Raw genomic sequence first — 16,799 nt, 5'->3', positions numbered from 1 at the left:
TGCAAAATATTAAAAAATTTTGCCAAATTTCCGATAGTTTTACAAATAAACGCAAGTCATATTGAACAAATATTACCACTATCATAAAGTACAATAAGTCACGAAAAAACAATCTCAGAATCAGTGGGATCCATTGAAGCGTTCCAGAGTTATTACCTCCTAAAGTGACAGTGGTCAGAATTGTAAAATGTGGCCTAGTCAGGAAAATGCAAACAGGCTTGGGTGGGTAAAAGGGTTAAAATAATTAGAAAACCATGTATCATTTCCTTTACACTTCACAAATACTTACTACTTTGTGTTAATATATCACATAAAATCCCAATAAAAAACATCAAGTTTGTGGGTGTAACGTGAAAAACTTGTGGAAAAGGTGACGGTATGAATACTTTTTCAAGGCACTGTATGTAATGTGTACAGGCAACTTAACTAACATATGGTAGTGAGCTATAGCTTCAGGTATTTGGGGCTGAGGCTTATGTATATTTTAATGTATATTGTCAAGTCTAATAGTATAAAATAAGAATACGTGAAAAAGAGGAGAAAAACAAAGTGCAATTGTGGGATGTTCATTATAGCATAGAAGAGTATTGAAATTTGTTTCTAACACCAGACTCAAGTTTCTAATAAAGATGTAACAATTTTGAAGTACAAAACATGTTTTATTAACAGATGAAAAACGCACTTGGAATGTGCACAAATTTACAGATACATAGAAAACAAACTACATGCAAACAAATGGAATACAGAACACTCACACCGTGCAATGTGGTTGTACCTATAAAGTAGAAGACAGTAATAACACTCATTGATCAGGGCACTTTTCGTAAAAAAAATAAAAAATATATGGAAACCACACTTGTAACTTCAGGACTAAGGACACATGGAGTGTTTGAAACGTGCAAGTGAATAAAGGAGTGATTTTTAAATTACAGGGTCAAGCTGCACAATACTTCCCTTTCTCCAATATTTTTCTATAAACACTTGTAAAACAGATAAATCAAATGTAACGATTCATCAAGAAAGAATCACGTTCAATGTAGTTGTAGTTTAGGATCTATTCTCCCTTGGTGTGCACAGATGTGCTTAGAAATGTGACACTATTACCTAACACCTTATTAAAAAGCCCCAGAGGGCAGAATAAAATAACAAACAATACCTGCCTCCCAGACCAGCATCGTTCCCCAATATTAAGTACTGCATCCCTTGGTGGTCACATGACAAAATGTCACCTGATCTTAGTGATACCTGCATGTTTAAAGGCCTACAGCACCATTTGGAAATTGGTATTGGGAGTGGCTGCCATTGACAGAAGAGGAAGTGGTCCAGCATTTCTATATGCAGCATAGCCTGAAAGTTTCTTTGGAGGTAGGAGAAAGAGTTAAAATCAAAGACAGATTACGGTAAGTTTAAGACCGGTGTCAGCCAATTGGCATGCCTATTTCGGGCACAGACCGAAATGTCCTTATTAGTGATGAGCAAGTACGTTTTGTTAACCCTTTTGCTGAGTATACTCGGGCGAGCACCGAGTAGTTACAGCTGCTCGGTGATATGCTTGAATCACTCCCGTGTGCATGATTTGCGGACTGTTTGACAGCTTTATTACATGTGAGGAATGTGTAAGAAATAGACATTCCTCACATGTATTAAAACTGTCAAACAGTCGCAAATCATGCACACGGGAGCGATTCAACCATATCACCGAGAAGCTGTAACTACTAGGTGATCGGCCCGAGCATACTCACCGAAAGGGTTAACAAAACATACTCGCTCATCACTAGTCCTTATCAGTCGCCGGTCTCCATATAGGTCCATGAGGCTAGAGTTTGACTTGCGGCCCCTCTGGACATTGCAATCTATACTCAGACCGTGAATGATGGCCGAGTGAAAATGGCCTTAGGGACAGTAGGATAAGTCCACTATACACCTCTCCAACTTTCCTAGCTCACAGCTATATAATGCAACCTGTAATGAGAGGGGAATGTATATAGATATGTAAAACATCTGTAGGACTGAGGGAGGAGGAAACGTCTTTCGTATTCCTAAACCAAACATTTGGCGGGTTGGTCAAAACTAAGGAGCCAAGTAGCAAACATGTCACCATGTTGAGATGCCCTCTAAATCTATTGCTGGTCCACAAAAAAAATAAAATAACTGGTCAAAGTGATCTGAAAAGGTGTAACTGGCACTTATATCATCCGTTTTGCTTATGAGGTAACATTTTACAATTTCAGATCACTTCACGATAAAAATTACTTTTTTGCATCAATTTCACTTTTAAACATCCATCGCCTGCCATGGACAATACCTCTCTTAGTCTGATTAATCAGTCGGATATGGTCCGCGTTACTCATTGGATTGTTACAGTTCCAAGTAAAAGTTGTCAATAGTCCGCAAAAATAGCACCATGTAAAGTCAGCTATATACTCATACAGTTCTGCCAGTTGCCATACTTACACAATCACTTGTGTAGCTTCACTGGTCTTAAATCAAACATGGATATAATACCACCAATGGTATGTTGGGGTGCACAGAAATTCCCCAAACCCAGATGGGAGCTGCAATGCAAGATTAAAGAAGTTGTCCACTACTTGGACAACTCGTTCTCATACCCCACGCTTGACCCTGATAAAATAAAGATTATACTCGCCTCCCGTGCCATTGCCATTCCCAGTGCCAGTACTTGCTTTTTTCCGGGGCTCCGGTGCTGTTGTGACACATGGTGCCAGGCGCCCAATCAGCGCCGATGTCACTGTCCCCGCCTTCTGTCAAATTGAACATGAAGGGGAAGTGAGAGAGCAGCTTCAGCCCGGACTTCTGCTTCATGTTCAGTTCATACGAAGGCGAAGACAGTGATGCCAGAGTTCATTGGGCGCCGGGCATCACATGAGATTCCACCACATCACAGCCCTGGGACCGCGAGTTCCGACACTGCTGGAACAGGAGGTGAGTATAGGCTTATTTATTTAAATCGGGGCCAAACATTTAGTTTAAGAAGGGGTTGTCCTAGTAGTGAACAACTCCTTTAAAGGTGTGCTGGATCATCATTTTCTGTTTCAATCTTCAATTACCATTTCTGTATATAGATGGATTCATATTCACACTGCAATGCACATTGAAGATATATATCGGTAGAATTCGCCAACAGATGTCTCTAACGCAAGTCAAAAAAATCTATAGTATAAACACACAAAAAGTAGAACTATGTATTGAACTCGATCAATGGCAAAAGCAGTGTTAACGTTTTTTTTTTCACTCCATATATAAAAGGTTACAGAGAAAAGTAGATATGCACTGTACATTGGCCATACACTTAAGGCCAGTTTCATACGTCCTGATTTTTCCAGTACCGGAAAAACCGATACCGGAGATATCCGTTTCCGTGTGTGGCAACTGTGTGCTGCATCAGGATCACATGTACCGGCGCTTGGGAATCTGTGTACAGTTAGCGCTGTTCCCAAGCGCCAGGTGATGACCCCATCATTGTCCCTTGCTTGCGCTTTGATCAGCACCAGCAAGGGACAATGTTGGGAGTAGTAGTAGTCTGCTCCCGCAGTGTCCATGAGTGAAAATAAGAATAACATAATAAAATCCTTATACTCACCTGTCCTGAGATGTCCCAAGCTGTAATCCTCTGACCGCAGACGCCGAGGAGCAGGGGAGAATGAACCGCTCCAGCGATCGAAGGCCCTGCACTGAGCGGAGTTCACTGAGTGACAGGACACCGTTCCTGAGCTCAGTGCAACTCCAGGGCTCGCTCAATGGAGTGGCTCATTCTCCCCGGCTCCTTGATGTAAGAGGATTACAGCTTGGGACCTCTCCGGATATTATTTTATTCTTATTTTTACACAGGGACACTGCGGGAGCAGACTATTACTCCCAACACTGTCCCTTGCTCGTGCTGATCACAGTGCGAGCAAGATACAATGATGAGGGCAGCGTTCAGCACCCAGCGCTTGGGAACAGCGCTAACTGTACACCGATTCCCAGGTGCTGGTAGTTGTCACACTGATGACACACGGATGTTATGCGTGAGAAATTTTGCAGACCGTACAGCATGTAAAAAGAAGACAAGTGTACGTGTGGAACACACGGTCCGTCAAACACACTAACATGTGCGTAGACTCATAGATTTGAATGGGTCTACGTGTGTATGTGTTTCCAGTACATGTGGAAACTGTAACCACACGTACCGGACATACTGACGTGTGAAAGAGCCCTAAGGAAAAAGTTGCATGGACCTGTTGAATTCAGCTGACTCTCTCATGTGAAAGGAGAAAGTGAGATCAGACATATAGGCTGAAGCTTCTCACATTAGCAGAATAAAAAAAGAAAAGAAAACCATAGTATAAAGACAATCCGAAGCCTTGTGAATTAGGCAGCAGCATTGTAAGGCAAGGGTCATAAAAAGGCGATTAATATTTAAAATCTGAATCACAAAAGTACGATATCTGCATTATGAACACTTTAAATAATGAAACCATTTCTGAGCTTAGAACAAATGGGAATACAGTGAAGAGCTGTGTGTAAACCTACACCAGGCAGTGCTAAAAATATGCCAACCATAGAAGCACCAAACACCAGTGCAGCCAATGTACAGATAGTCCAGAACTAGTCCAGGACCAATCAATGAGAAATCAGAAGCCAAATACCAGCCAATCTGGTAAAAGGTCTCCACTGAGAGACGGCACGATCTACTGAAACGCATTGCTTGACAATCTGCGACAGGAGTCGGCGTGCCATGCACTATGTACACTGATACAGGGCTTACACATCATGATATTGGTCAGATGTCTACAGGTGGTGTGGTTATGTTTTACACAACTGGTCATAACAGAAGGGTAATATCATTTGGGACCTATATGTAGTTACTTACTTACTTACTTAGGAAGAAAGTTGGTGCTTTGTCCCAGCCCCTAGATAGCCTTCCAATGCAGGTTTCCATCTTAAGCACAGGGTCCTGCTGTTGTTGGATCCAAAAACCCCACCCACCCACAGATGGGCAATAGCTGCAAGGGTAAACTTATGGGTAATTTCTTTGCATAAACAAACAACTCTGAAATTTACTTGTTATTAAAAATCTTCTCTATTCTCAAGAACATTGGGATTTTTAATTCTATAGGTTACGGATTGTTGTCTAGGTTACCGGCCACCTCTGCAGAAAAAAAGCATTTATATATGCGATACTTTTCATATGCATTAGACCCCATTGGTGGCATACAGTGCCATACATTAGGGCTGCAAATGACAAACACAATGCCCAGAGACTAAGTTAACAGCCAATAATGAAAATAGAATAATAAAGTCAATACTGATATAAACATTTTGAGCTGTCTTGTCTTCATTATAATCATTAATGTCAGTCTACCAAGTCGGAAACAAACACTGCACTATGTCCTGGTGGATTCGCAGATTCCACCCCACACACCTGCAGCAATTTACATTACAATAAATGTATATGAGGTTTGCAAAAACCTCAAATTCATGTAGTGTTAAATATTTGCATGATCATAGCAATTCCAAATGTTCTGTATGCCTATGAATATGGTGCACAGCAAGCTCTGGAAAACACTACATACAGAGGCTTGCATAAGTATTCACAACCCCTCCCACCCTGGCTTTTTACCTATTTCTTTACATTACAACCTTAAATATTTTTGTAATTCGATTTGTGTGTGATGCATCAGCACTAAATAGTCTAAGATGGTGACGTGAAGTGAGAAAAATATAGGCAGAAATTTAATTTATTGGATCAAATAACTTAAAATTGACATGTGCATATGTATTCACCCCTTTTGCTATGAAGTCCCTAAAAATTTCTGGTGCAAGCAATTACCTCCATAAGTCACATGCTCACTGAAAGGAAGTCCACCTGTGCAATCTAAGTGTCACATTGTCTGTCAGTATATACACACCTTTTCTGAAAGGTCACAGAGGCTGCAACACCATTAAGGAAGAGGCATCACTAACCAAACAACAACAATGAAGTTATTGAGAAGTACAAGTCAGGGTTGGGTTATAAAAAAATATCCCAATCTCTGATGATCACAAGGAGCACCATCAAATCCATTATCATCAAATGGAAAGAAGATGGTACAACAAACCTGCCAAGAGATGGCCGCCCACCACAACTCTCAGCCCGGGTAAGAAGGGCATTAATCAGAAAGGCAGCACAGAGACCAAAGATAACCCTGAAGGAGCTGCAAAATTCCCAAGCAGAGACTGGAGTATCTGTCCATACGATCACAATAAGTCGTACACTCCACAGAGGTGGCCTTTATGGAAGAGTGGGCAGAAAAAAATCCTTTACTTACACACACAAATGGTAAGGTCATTTTGAGTTTGCCAAAATAAATATGGGAGACTCCCCAAATGTATGGAGGAAGGTGCTGTGGTCAGATGAGAGCAAAATTGAACTTTTTGGCCACCAAGGTAAACGCTGTCTGGGGCCAAACCAATACAGCTCATCACCCCAAGAACACCATCCCCACAGTGAAACATGCTGGTGGAAGCATCATGCTGTGGGGGTGTTTTTCGGCAGCAGGGACAGGGAAAATGGTCCGGGTCAAGGGGAAGATAGATGGTGCGAAATACAGAGATATTCCTGAGCAAAATCTGTTTGTTTCAATCTGTCAGTGATTTGAGACTGGGATTGAGGTTCACCTTCCAACAAGACAATGACCCAAAGCATACTGCTAAAGCAACACTCGAGTGGTTTAAGGAGAAATGTGTAAATATTTTGGAGTGGCCTAGTCAAAGCCCAGACCCTAATCCAATAGAGAATCTGTGGTCAGACTTGAAGATTACTGTTCACCAGAGGAAACTATCTAACTAACTAGCTGAAGCAGTTTTACCTTAAGGAATGGGCAAAAATTCCAGTGGCAAGATGGGGAAAGCTCATATAGCCTTATCCAAAGCAACTTGCACCTGTATTTTGCCACAAAAGAAGGCTCTACAAAGTACTGATTTTAGGGGGGGGGGGGGGGGTGAATAGTTATGAACGCTGAAGTTTTCAGTAATTTTGTCCTATTTGTTGTTTGCTTCACAATAAAAAGAAAACCAAATGTTCACAGTAGTAGGCATGATCTTTACAAGAACTGATGCAAACCCTCATAAAAAACAAACAGTGAAATTCCAGGTTGTGAGGTAGTGAATACTTTCGCAAGCCACAGTAAGTAAAACCTGCAGGCAACATGAAGATTTACAATGCAAATTATCCACCGTTTTTGGACATAATGCATATAATCTTTATTAAGGCTCGTGCACACGCCTGTATTTTCGGTACGAGTGCTATTCATTTAAAAAAAAAGAAAAAAATCTAATTACACTTGGACCAATGTTATTCAATGAGGCAGCGCAGATTAACTTTTTTTTTTTTACTGACCGAATCTGTGTGTGGAAAAAAAAATAAAATAAAAATATTATTTATATATAGTATGCACGATTTTCCTTCAGTAATCAGTCAGAGAATCACTATTCAAGTCTGAACACGAGAAAAAAAAAAAAAAGAAGAATAGGATACCATACGGAGCCACCGTACAGCATCTGATTTTTACAGATACATTGCAATTCTGTAACAGGAAACCGTAAACTGTCTTGTAAATGATTAATAGATGCCGTAAAAAAACAGACTGTATATAGATGACAAGGGAGAAAAAAAATCATCCCACTTTTCTGGATAAAGCTCTGAACGATTTTTTATACAATCGTGTGAACCTAGCCTTAGGCTAAGATAACAAGAGCAAATTTAAAAAAAATCCAATTTTCATCCAGGGGAAAAAAAAAAGATTTTTCTTTTCAGAAATATTTTCAGCCATATGCTCGGTAATGAAATTTACAAGATGAAATATAGTTTCTTATGACAAAGGTGTTGTTCAAATTGAGATACTCATCCTCCCTGGGTCCAGCTCTGGTTTGCAGACGCTGCTTCGATTCCGGTACTGTAACTACAATGGTGACATCACGTTAACACATCACGGCACTTGGCAGTCCGTGAGCGAGCTCAGCGTTGCGTTAAATCAACGTCGGTGCACGAGCGTTGTGCTCAGTGATTGGCTAGAGCACGCGCACTGCGGACGTGACATCACCACTATAGCAAAGCACTGGGAATGGAGCAGCGGCGAGGAGCTGGCACTGGACTCACACAAGGAGAGCTGGCACTGGAGCCACACAAGGAGAGCTGGCACTGGAGCCACACAAGGAGAGCTGGCACTGGAGCCACACAAGGAGAGCTGGCACTGGAGCCACACAAGGAGAGCTGGCACTGGAGCCACACAAGGAGAGCTGGCACTGGAGCCACACAAGGAGAGCTCTAGTTGAGCTTGTTATTTTATATAGCTTACAGTTTGGGGCCCCCTCTCTTGTAAGTGGACACTTTAATAATTGCAATGTATGAATAAAAATTGGATGATAAACAGTTGATGCGTTTGGGATCAGATTTTTTCTGAACTTGACTAAAAAAGTCCTATGAAATGCAGAAGAGACTAGTGCTCACTATAACTTATTTTTATTACAGTGACACTCAGTCTGCATGAGAAAACTCATCTGTACAGCCCACGTGAACTACATGGGTCAGGAACAGCACTCGGAGCAAAGATAAGGTTGTGTGAACATGCTCTACGCGCTTAAATTTGAATTGTATCAACCAATATTTTTGGTTTTATCTGCTTCAAAACGGATTAGATTAAAAATCCCATCAAACAGATTCCGCAGGGAGAAGAATCATCTGACGGGTGCAGAAGACACTGCCGACCTGCCAAGTGTTGGACACTAAAGGCTGGAGTTTCTTTAATTCGTCATGTAGAAGCTGTAACTCGCTTTAGGGGCATTGCACCTTGAAATGGATCTGTAAAACTGGGAGCATTCAGCAACCAAATTTAAAGGTGTCCAATGATGAGAAAGATAAAGGGACTATTATAAGCGGACACCCAATTACCTAATCCCATTGAATTAGCACTTTTTTCACCTGCAATAGATTGAGTTTTCTGTAAATGAAAATCAGTTCCATACAACAGATTATCCCCCATACAGAGGAAAAGGACAGCTGCTAACAACAAGTCCATGTCTTGTGAATCTACCATATTCAACAAATGCTGGATTTGGAAGAACTTTCTGGCAAGATGACAATAAAAAGGAATACTTTTTGATCTAAAAAAAAATAGCTACGTGGGGATTTAAAGGAGTATTCCCATCTCAAAATGATGGCATATCACTAGGCTAGTCCATTACTTTATATAATGGGTGGGTTACATCATCTGGGAACCCAGCAATCCTAAGAACAAAGTGGCCACAGCGCATCGGCCCCTTGAAAGATTGTGCCTGCACGGCTAAACTCTTGGCCGACCCCCTGTGTAGAGAACCACAGCCAGACTTATTGCCTTTAATAGGGCCTTACTGCAGAAAGACTGTGCAAAAGGCACTGCGCTGAGTCCACACTGCTGAATCCTCGATCACAAGGTCTATAAAGGGTTCCAGGGATCAGCCCACCGCTAAATGTAAAGTGGTAACATGTCCTAGCGATCTAACAACCACCTTCTGAGATGAGAACATCTTATATATTAAACTTAACTTTTACATTGGCTTGTAAGAAATGCTCATGGAGTCCGTCTCACTTCACGCAACAGTAGTCACATACTCAGATTCTCATTTTTCATAAAAATTACAAGTTATCCAATCGCTTTTGAGGCCAAATGTTGGTTCAATACTGACATATAAAATTAATGATTTGTATATTTATCAGCCTAAAAACCATTTAAAGTACCATGAAGGCATAGGTAGGCACATGCATGAAAAATGCTCTAAAACATAATAAATAGTACTTCCAGAGCAGAAAATACAAAAACAAAGTAGTAATAAAAAAAAAAATAAATATATGTAAACAAAAGCTCTAGTGCTATAAAAATATATAAAACGTGTGCTGCAGTCATTTATAAACTATACCGCGTTTATATCTAAAAAGCAACACCCAGTACCAAAAAGAGTAAAAAACCCATACAAATGTAACAAAATGGATCATTGTATCAAAAACAATACTACTGGTAATAATACTACCAAGTGTGACCAAAAAGCAAACCCCATCTGTAATGGCAGTGGTTGAGAACAGGCAACAGCAGATGGCATCGTTAATGAATAAAATGTATTTCACTTTCCATGGATCCGCGAGGTGGAAGCCTCCGTGTTACGGTATAGACGGTCACGTGGTCCCTTCCTCAATGCTCTGCAGAACAACCCTTTGCTTCTGGGTGGCAAGGCTTCTGTTGCCCCGGTTTAAACAGGAAGTCCCTGGCAAGGGCGGCACGGTGGAGGGCTTACGTAACGCTTCTTCTCCAAACAAGCTGAGTTTTGCATCCATCTCAATGGTTTTGGCCAAACTGAAGGCATAGCATTCTAAGGACACGGCACATGGGGCTTCTTCTTCTTCTTGAGCTTTTTTAACATCTGTGGATACAAATATGTACATGATACATTACCGTTTTTCTACAATTAACCAGGGGTGTCTCAGGGCATGGTAACCCAATTTTTGTTTACGAGGATGTTTCAGGCTTAAAAATTTTTTGCTAAAAAATAAGATTTGTGTGGGGCTTTTTCTTTTTTTTCAGCTCAATTCATTTCAAAAGGAAATCGGATTCAAAGAACACAACTTTTTTTTCATGTTTCAAACAACGCAGAAAAGAAGCGCTAAGCGCACAAAAGGCGTTCTGCTATTAGAATAAATGGCACGCTTATCACAAGTGAATTCTGACACTAATTCCATATTAATACCTTTATCACTGAGCTTTGTGTGGACCTAGCCTTAAAAGCTATGTACACCTTTACACAAAATTTTTGTTGTTTGCTTTGTTATTGTTTATTTGCAAAGCTAAGAGACTTTATAAATGGTCTTCACTAAAAAAATCCTACCATTTTGTTGCAGCAGTGTGTCTGTAAATCCTTATAGGGGTTGTCCACTACTACGACAACCCCTTCTTAAACTAAATATTTGGTCCCGATAAAATAAAAAACCTATACTCACCTCCCATGCCGGCTTCGTTCCAGCAGTGTCAGCACTTGCGGTCCCGGGGTGGTGATGCGTTGAAATGACACGTGATGCCCGGCGCCCAATCAGCGCTGGCATCACTGTGTCCGCCTTCCTCTTCATGTTCAGTTTGTTCGAAGGCGGGGACAGTGACGCCAGCGCTAATTGGGCGCCGGGCATCACGTGTCATTTCAACGCATCACCACCCCGGGACCTCGAGTGCTGACGCCACTAGAACGGAGCCGGCACCAGATGGGAGTATAGATTATTTTATTTTATTGGGGCCAAACATTTAGTTTAACAAGGGATTGCCCTAGTAGTGGAATATGAGTGATCACCCAAAAAAAAAAAAAAAAGATAGAAATCCATCAGAGCACCTGCTCTTGACTGATCTCTCTGCACACCCCTCCATTTCTTCAGTGTGGAAAATAACAGCAAGGAGAAGATTAAACACAACGCTCCCCAGAGTGGGAAAGTATCTACAGTTAAGGGGAGGGTAGAGAAAACAAGACAAATGATATGGAAGTAAAGCACATAGAGAGCAAATGAGAGCATGTATAAGCTGTGAGGACAGCAGCACCCTGGAAACACAAAGCTCACATCCAGCCTAAATTACAATAATGGGAAACTCAAGAGATAAAAATCTGAAACTTGCATCATGGGATAATGTAACAGGGGGTCTGAAGTTGTATGAAGGAATGAAGATTGCAGACTAAAGCTTAGTGCAATTTTATTAAATAAAGGATATGGTGGTCTAACACCCAACAACCCAACGGATCAGCTGTTAGCAACAGATGTGAACAGTACAACTATGTTTGTTGTACTGTTCCCAGATACTGCAGCTGAGCTACTGTTAAAGCAAATGTGTTCTGAGCTGCAGTAACCGAACGTGGCCTCTGTGGTGTTCCAACTTGTGCAGTAGTAAGCCCTTTTGAACATTGGTTTAAGTAATGGAAAATGGTATATTTTGTCAAATTAAGCACAACTCATTACACAAGTTAATCGCTCCAGCATAGAAGTCTCTACTTTGTAGACAATGAAAACCCCTTATGTAATAGTCTTACCATTTTTCTGCTCCACTTCATCTTCAAAGGTTACTGAACTTTTCCTTCTAGAATAGAGGATACGAGTGTGCTGGGCACTGTCAGTGCTGCAGTCATCTAGTAGCATGACGTCCGTGCCTATCCAAAGGAGGAGGGAAGAAAACTTATTACTAGTGAAAGGATATTTACCACGATCCCTCCTGCTGCAAGTTCACTGACCACCTTTCCATAGCAACCAAAGCTCTCTATACTAGCTACTGGCGGGGGTCCCAGTGATCTAACATTCATCATCTCTCCTGTGGAGAACTAATAATTGGGAGTGCGAAAACCCTCCTTAAAAAGGGTTTTCCAAGATCAATAAAATGTGCCCACATCCACAAATGTATCTAAAATATAGGATATTCATCATTTTACTCCACATTACTCCTCCCGCTGGTGTAGTTTACCCTGACTGTTGTGGTAACGTCTCATATACTCGATGTCATGGAGCAATCACATGGCGTACAGAAGAGTAGGACTAAGACAGCCAGTACACAGATTTCATCTACATTGCTAGCTGTCGGCAACTTTTTAAACATCATGGAAATTCCCTTTTAGAGCATAAGCCAACGTTCTAAACAAGCGGACACTCAAATGTTATTACTGGAATACAGATCAATGCAAATTACAGCTGAACAAAGCTCCAAGCTTGAGGTTAAACAGAACACAGGATTTCTAGAGGAAATGAGTTGCTTCAGGAAATCTGGTTTTGAAACCTGGAGGCACCTGTTTGACAAATGACTTCCAGATACAAAAGAAAGCCAACTATATTTCTTACTATGGATCAACATGTGGAAGACACCAGGATCGCCGAATTCTAATACTTTAATCATAGAGTTAGCCAGTCCTACTAAGCATTTCAGTGGTATAGGAGGGGGTGCAACAACAAAAAACGGAAATCTACTGGTGGGCCCTTGTAGTTCAGGCTTCTGCCTGGTGAATGCTTGCGAAATTATTCCTAGTCACTATACCAGCCAACATTGCTGGCGAAGGAAAAGCATCGGAAACATTTGTTATGCTTCAAACAGCCTATAAGGAAGCTGCCATGAGTAATTATGACTGCCTCACCCATTTTAAACAAGGTGAAATGAGAATTTATGATCAACCTCGTTCAAATCCAGATATTCATGGAACAGCCTGAACTGATGGAAATTTGTCAAGCCATTCTGGAAGATCATCGTTGGACCATTGAGGAACTCGTGGAGTTGACTTGCGCATCAAGTAAGTTGCAGCAAAATTCGAGTCTCACAACAACCGTTTACAATGTTTTTTTTTCCACCAAAATGGAACAAAACTTTATAGCTGCATAGTGTGAATCAGCAATGTTGGCTGGCACACCAACGATGGAAGCCTGTACTACAAGCACCCCGCCTTCCAGAGAATTCCTGTTACTTTTTGGCACCCCCATCAAGGAATGTACATTGGACTTTTACCAATGACATTTAGAAAAAGATGTGTTAATAGCCTAAGAATATGCACAAACAAATTACCTGAATCATTGGAATAGCTGAAACCAGTGTTTGTCGTAGTGCTTGGGTGATCTGAATCCTTTCCACTGGCTATCAGAGCAGTCAGATGTGGGGATAATCCAAGATCTATCAAGTAAAGTGGGAACATTAGTAAAAATGCACATAAAAAAGCCAACCTGACTGCTGCAGTAGTCTTGTAGGAGCTGTATGTCGTAAATAGTTTTTTTCAGTTGCTATTACCTGTGATCCTATTAGAAATACTGAACATTCGTGACGTTCGGTGGTGCGGATGGAATGGATCTCTGTACCGATTGCCAAAGCACATGCCGAGAAGCTCCTTTCGCACAGTTTTGTTCCAAAGTCCATAAATAAGAGGATGGCAAATTGCACTTGTGAAGGATAGCCATGTAGCCATAGTCTCTACGACTGGAGAAACACTGTTTTTCCCCCATAAGGCCTCAGTGCTTATAACAATCATGTAAGGCCCCCAGGTAAGCACAAAGGCCCCCATTACAACCAGTATAGTTATGAAGGCTTTGCACTGGTTAGCTGAATAGACAACACTGGAAAATCCATTCCTTCTGCTTCCTGAAGACGACGTAGAAGTGCTGGAATTCTTCCTCCCGTTCTTTTGGGCCGCTTCCTGTACAATTATAACAGTTCCACAGTGGATCTTCCGAGCTTTTATGCGAGCCACTCGAAAGATGAACCCATAGCAAATCATCATAGTGATAAAGGGTAGCAAAGCACACCATATCTGCCAAAAGGCGGTGTACCCAGCTTCCTTGTGCCATGCAGCTACACACATCCATTTAAAGTGATCAAACTCCAGCGAAGACCAGCCAAAAAGAGGTGGAAGGCATCCGATGAGGGAATGAAGCCACACATACGCTATAGCCAATACTGCCCGGTTTCCTGTTATCTTCATAGGATATACCATTGGATAAAGAACCGCATAATACCTACATGAAACACAGAAGGAAAATTATTGCTCACTTTCTTGGAATCATACATCGAAAAATCACTTAATGTCACAATGCCAAGGATGCATTGAGTCAGGTCAGCACAATTATGGCAATGCCAAACTTAGTTTTTTTTTTCTTTTTCCCCAATATATTTTAAATAAAAAAAAAATATTGAACTTTAAAGCAGTAAAAGAAAAACGTTAAAATTTGGTTTGTGTCGCCATTTTCTGCAACCTGTAAAGCTTATTTTTCCATTGATGGATCTCATTGAGATGTTATTTTTGGCGTGGCGAGTTGATTTTATAGATGCAATTTTGTAATACATACAGCATTTTGATCGCTTTTTATTGCATATTTTTAGGAGATGTGATGGCTGGAAAACAATTCCAGAGTGTATTTTTTTTATTTACGGTATGTATTAAATTTACATATTTATTCACTGGACTTTTAAAGGCTGTGATGATACCAAGTATGTAAATTATTTTTTCATTTTTCTCATTTTGAATTGAGAAATAAGACAATAATAAAAACTATGATATTTTTTCCCTATTCCCCCCTTCATCACTTGCACTATATGATGCAATACTTCATTAGTAGTTAACAGTCAAGTGCCGCTGACAGCTATTGACTGCAGCATTTAAAGGGACTATGTCAGCAAGTTTTTGCTATGTATTCTGAGAGCAGCCTGATGTAGGGGCTGAGAGACTGATTCCAGTGATCTGTCACTTACTAGGGTGTGTGTAAGTGATTCAATAAAATCAGTGCTTAAACATCAGATTATCACTACAGGACTAGGTGCCTTGTGCCTCCTAGTCAACTGCTCTGTGTAACCCCACCAATGATTAGCAGCTTTCTTTTCAATGTACACAGAAAGCTACAATCAGTGGTGTGGTTATACATATTGTATCACAATGACTGTATGAAGACAAGCAAGTGACAAATTGCTGGAATCAGGGTCTCTGCTCCTAGATCATGCTGCTTTTAGATTACACAGCAAAAAAATGCTGATTCACTTTAAGTGGTTAAATATCAGCAATTGGAGCCAAGTCCAGTTGCTGCTGTTATAGGCAGGGCTGTGGAGCCGGAGTTGGTATAAAATGGACCAACTCCTAAAATATATAAAAATTGGGTACAGTGATTCAAAGCAGTATGCAGGGCTGTGGAGTTGGTAAGACAAACCACAGACTCAGACTCCACAGCATGGCCTCACAACTGAGCATGTACATAAAGTGCAGCACAGATTCATCTCAACTAAAAGCCTTCTTCTCTCTACACAGGTACATGCTCTGCATAATTTCCCTGCTTCATCTGTCCCACTCCAATCAATATTCACATATGTTTGTCCCTTCCCCACTATATACCTTATCTGATTTTTAGAGGTGCTAAACTGCAGAGACTAGTGTCCTAGCTCTGTCTTTGATCACCCAGCCATCTCCTGTTGAAATGACCAGCTGTTAATTTATGCACAAGCCGTTCCCACAATGCCCTTCACCTGATATAGTTTAATGTGGCCTATATATTTAGACTCTCTGTAAGGGGTGCACGCGTCTTCTTGTGCAAAGTGGCTTCGGAGAGAAGTGGCAGTTAGTCAGGGCAGGAGTCAGGTAACCCACACTTTGACCACTTAGTCTCTTTTAACTATGTTTCTGTTAGCTCTCACTTTTTCCTCTATAGTCCTCCACTTTCTAATAACCCCTCAAATCCCTACACCTAGTAAACTCTTCATCTCTCCCTCTATCCTCCCAATTCACCTCACCTCCTCCTCCAAATTATTCCTCAACATTCAATCCTGGATCTCCAAACACAGACAGCCACCTCATGCTCTCTCCTGTTCCCACCTGCTAACACTTTCTCTGCTCCTCCTCACTGCTGGAGATATCTCTCCAAATCCTGGTCCTCCTCGCCATATCCCCACAGTCACTTCTACCTCCTATCCACGACCTTCCTCAAACTGTCGCAACCCTTCTAACCTCATACCCATCCAACTAATACCCACCTCCTCAGCTATACTAACAGGAGCTCTATGGAACGCTCGCTCTGTCTGCAACAAACTTTCCTTCATCCACGATCTTTTCATTACAAACAAACTCTCCTTCCTCGCCATCACCGAAACATGGCTCACCCCCTCTGACACAGCCTCCCCAGCTGCCCTTTCATATGGCGGATTCCACCTTTCCCACACCCCCCGCCCCAATGGCAAACATGGTGGAGGCGTAGGTTTCCTCCTATCAGAACTCTGCGCTTTCACCAAAATCCCACTGCCACCCTCCGT

At 41.3% G+C, this 16,799-nt stretch overlaps 1 protein-coding gene across 1 annotated transcript in view; it reads right to left on the bottom strand.

The window, feature by feature from the left end:
• Window positions 1-1,697: 1,697 nt before the first annotated feature.
• GPR161 (G protein-coupled receptor 161) overlaps window positions 1,698-16,799 on the bottom strand; it is a 38,515-nt gene continuing 23,413 nt past the window's right edge. The window contains exons 3-6 of the mRNA XM_073667220.1: window positions 13,803-14,524; window positions 13,584-13,688; window positions 12,076-12,192; window positions 1,698-10,434 (exon numbers count right to left, since the gene is read on the bottom strand). Coding sequence (XP_073523321.1) covers window positions 10,190-10,434; window positions 12,076-12,192; window positions 13,584-13,688; window positions 13,803-14,524 — 1,189 coding nt within the window. The 3' untranslated portion in view covers window positions 1,698-10,189. The remainder of the gene's footprint in view (window positions 10,435-12,075; window positions 12,193-13,583; window positions 13,689-13,802; window positions 14,525-16,799) is intronic.

The sequence above is a fragment of the Phyllobates terribilis genome, unplaced genomic scaffold, assembly GCF_046119375.1.
Source record: "Phyllobates terribilis strain yellow unplaced genomic scaffold, ASM4611937v1 Scaffold_2__4_contigs__length_985480577, whole genome shotgun sequence".
NCBI classification, from domain to species: Eukaryota; Metazoa; Chordata; class Amphibia; order Anura; family Dendrobatidae; genus Phyllobates; species Phyllobates terribilis.
The sequence above is the reverse complement of the archived record's forward strand: the minus strand, read 5'-3'. Positions and strand labels throughout refer to the sequence as shown.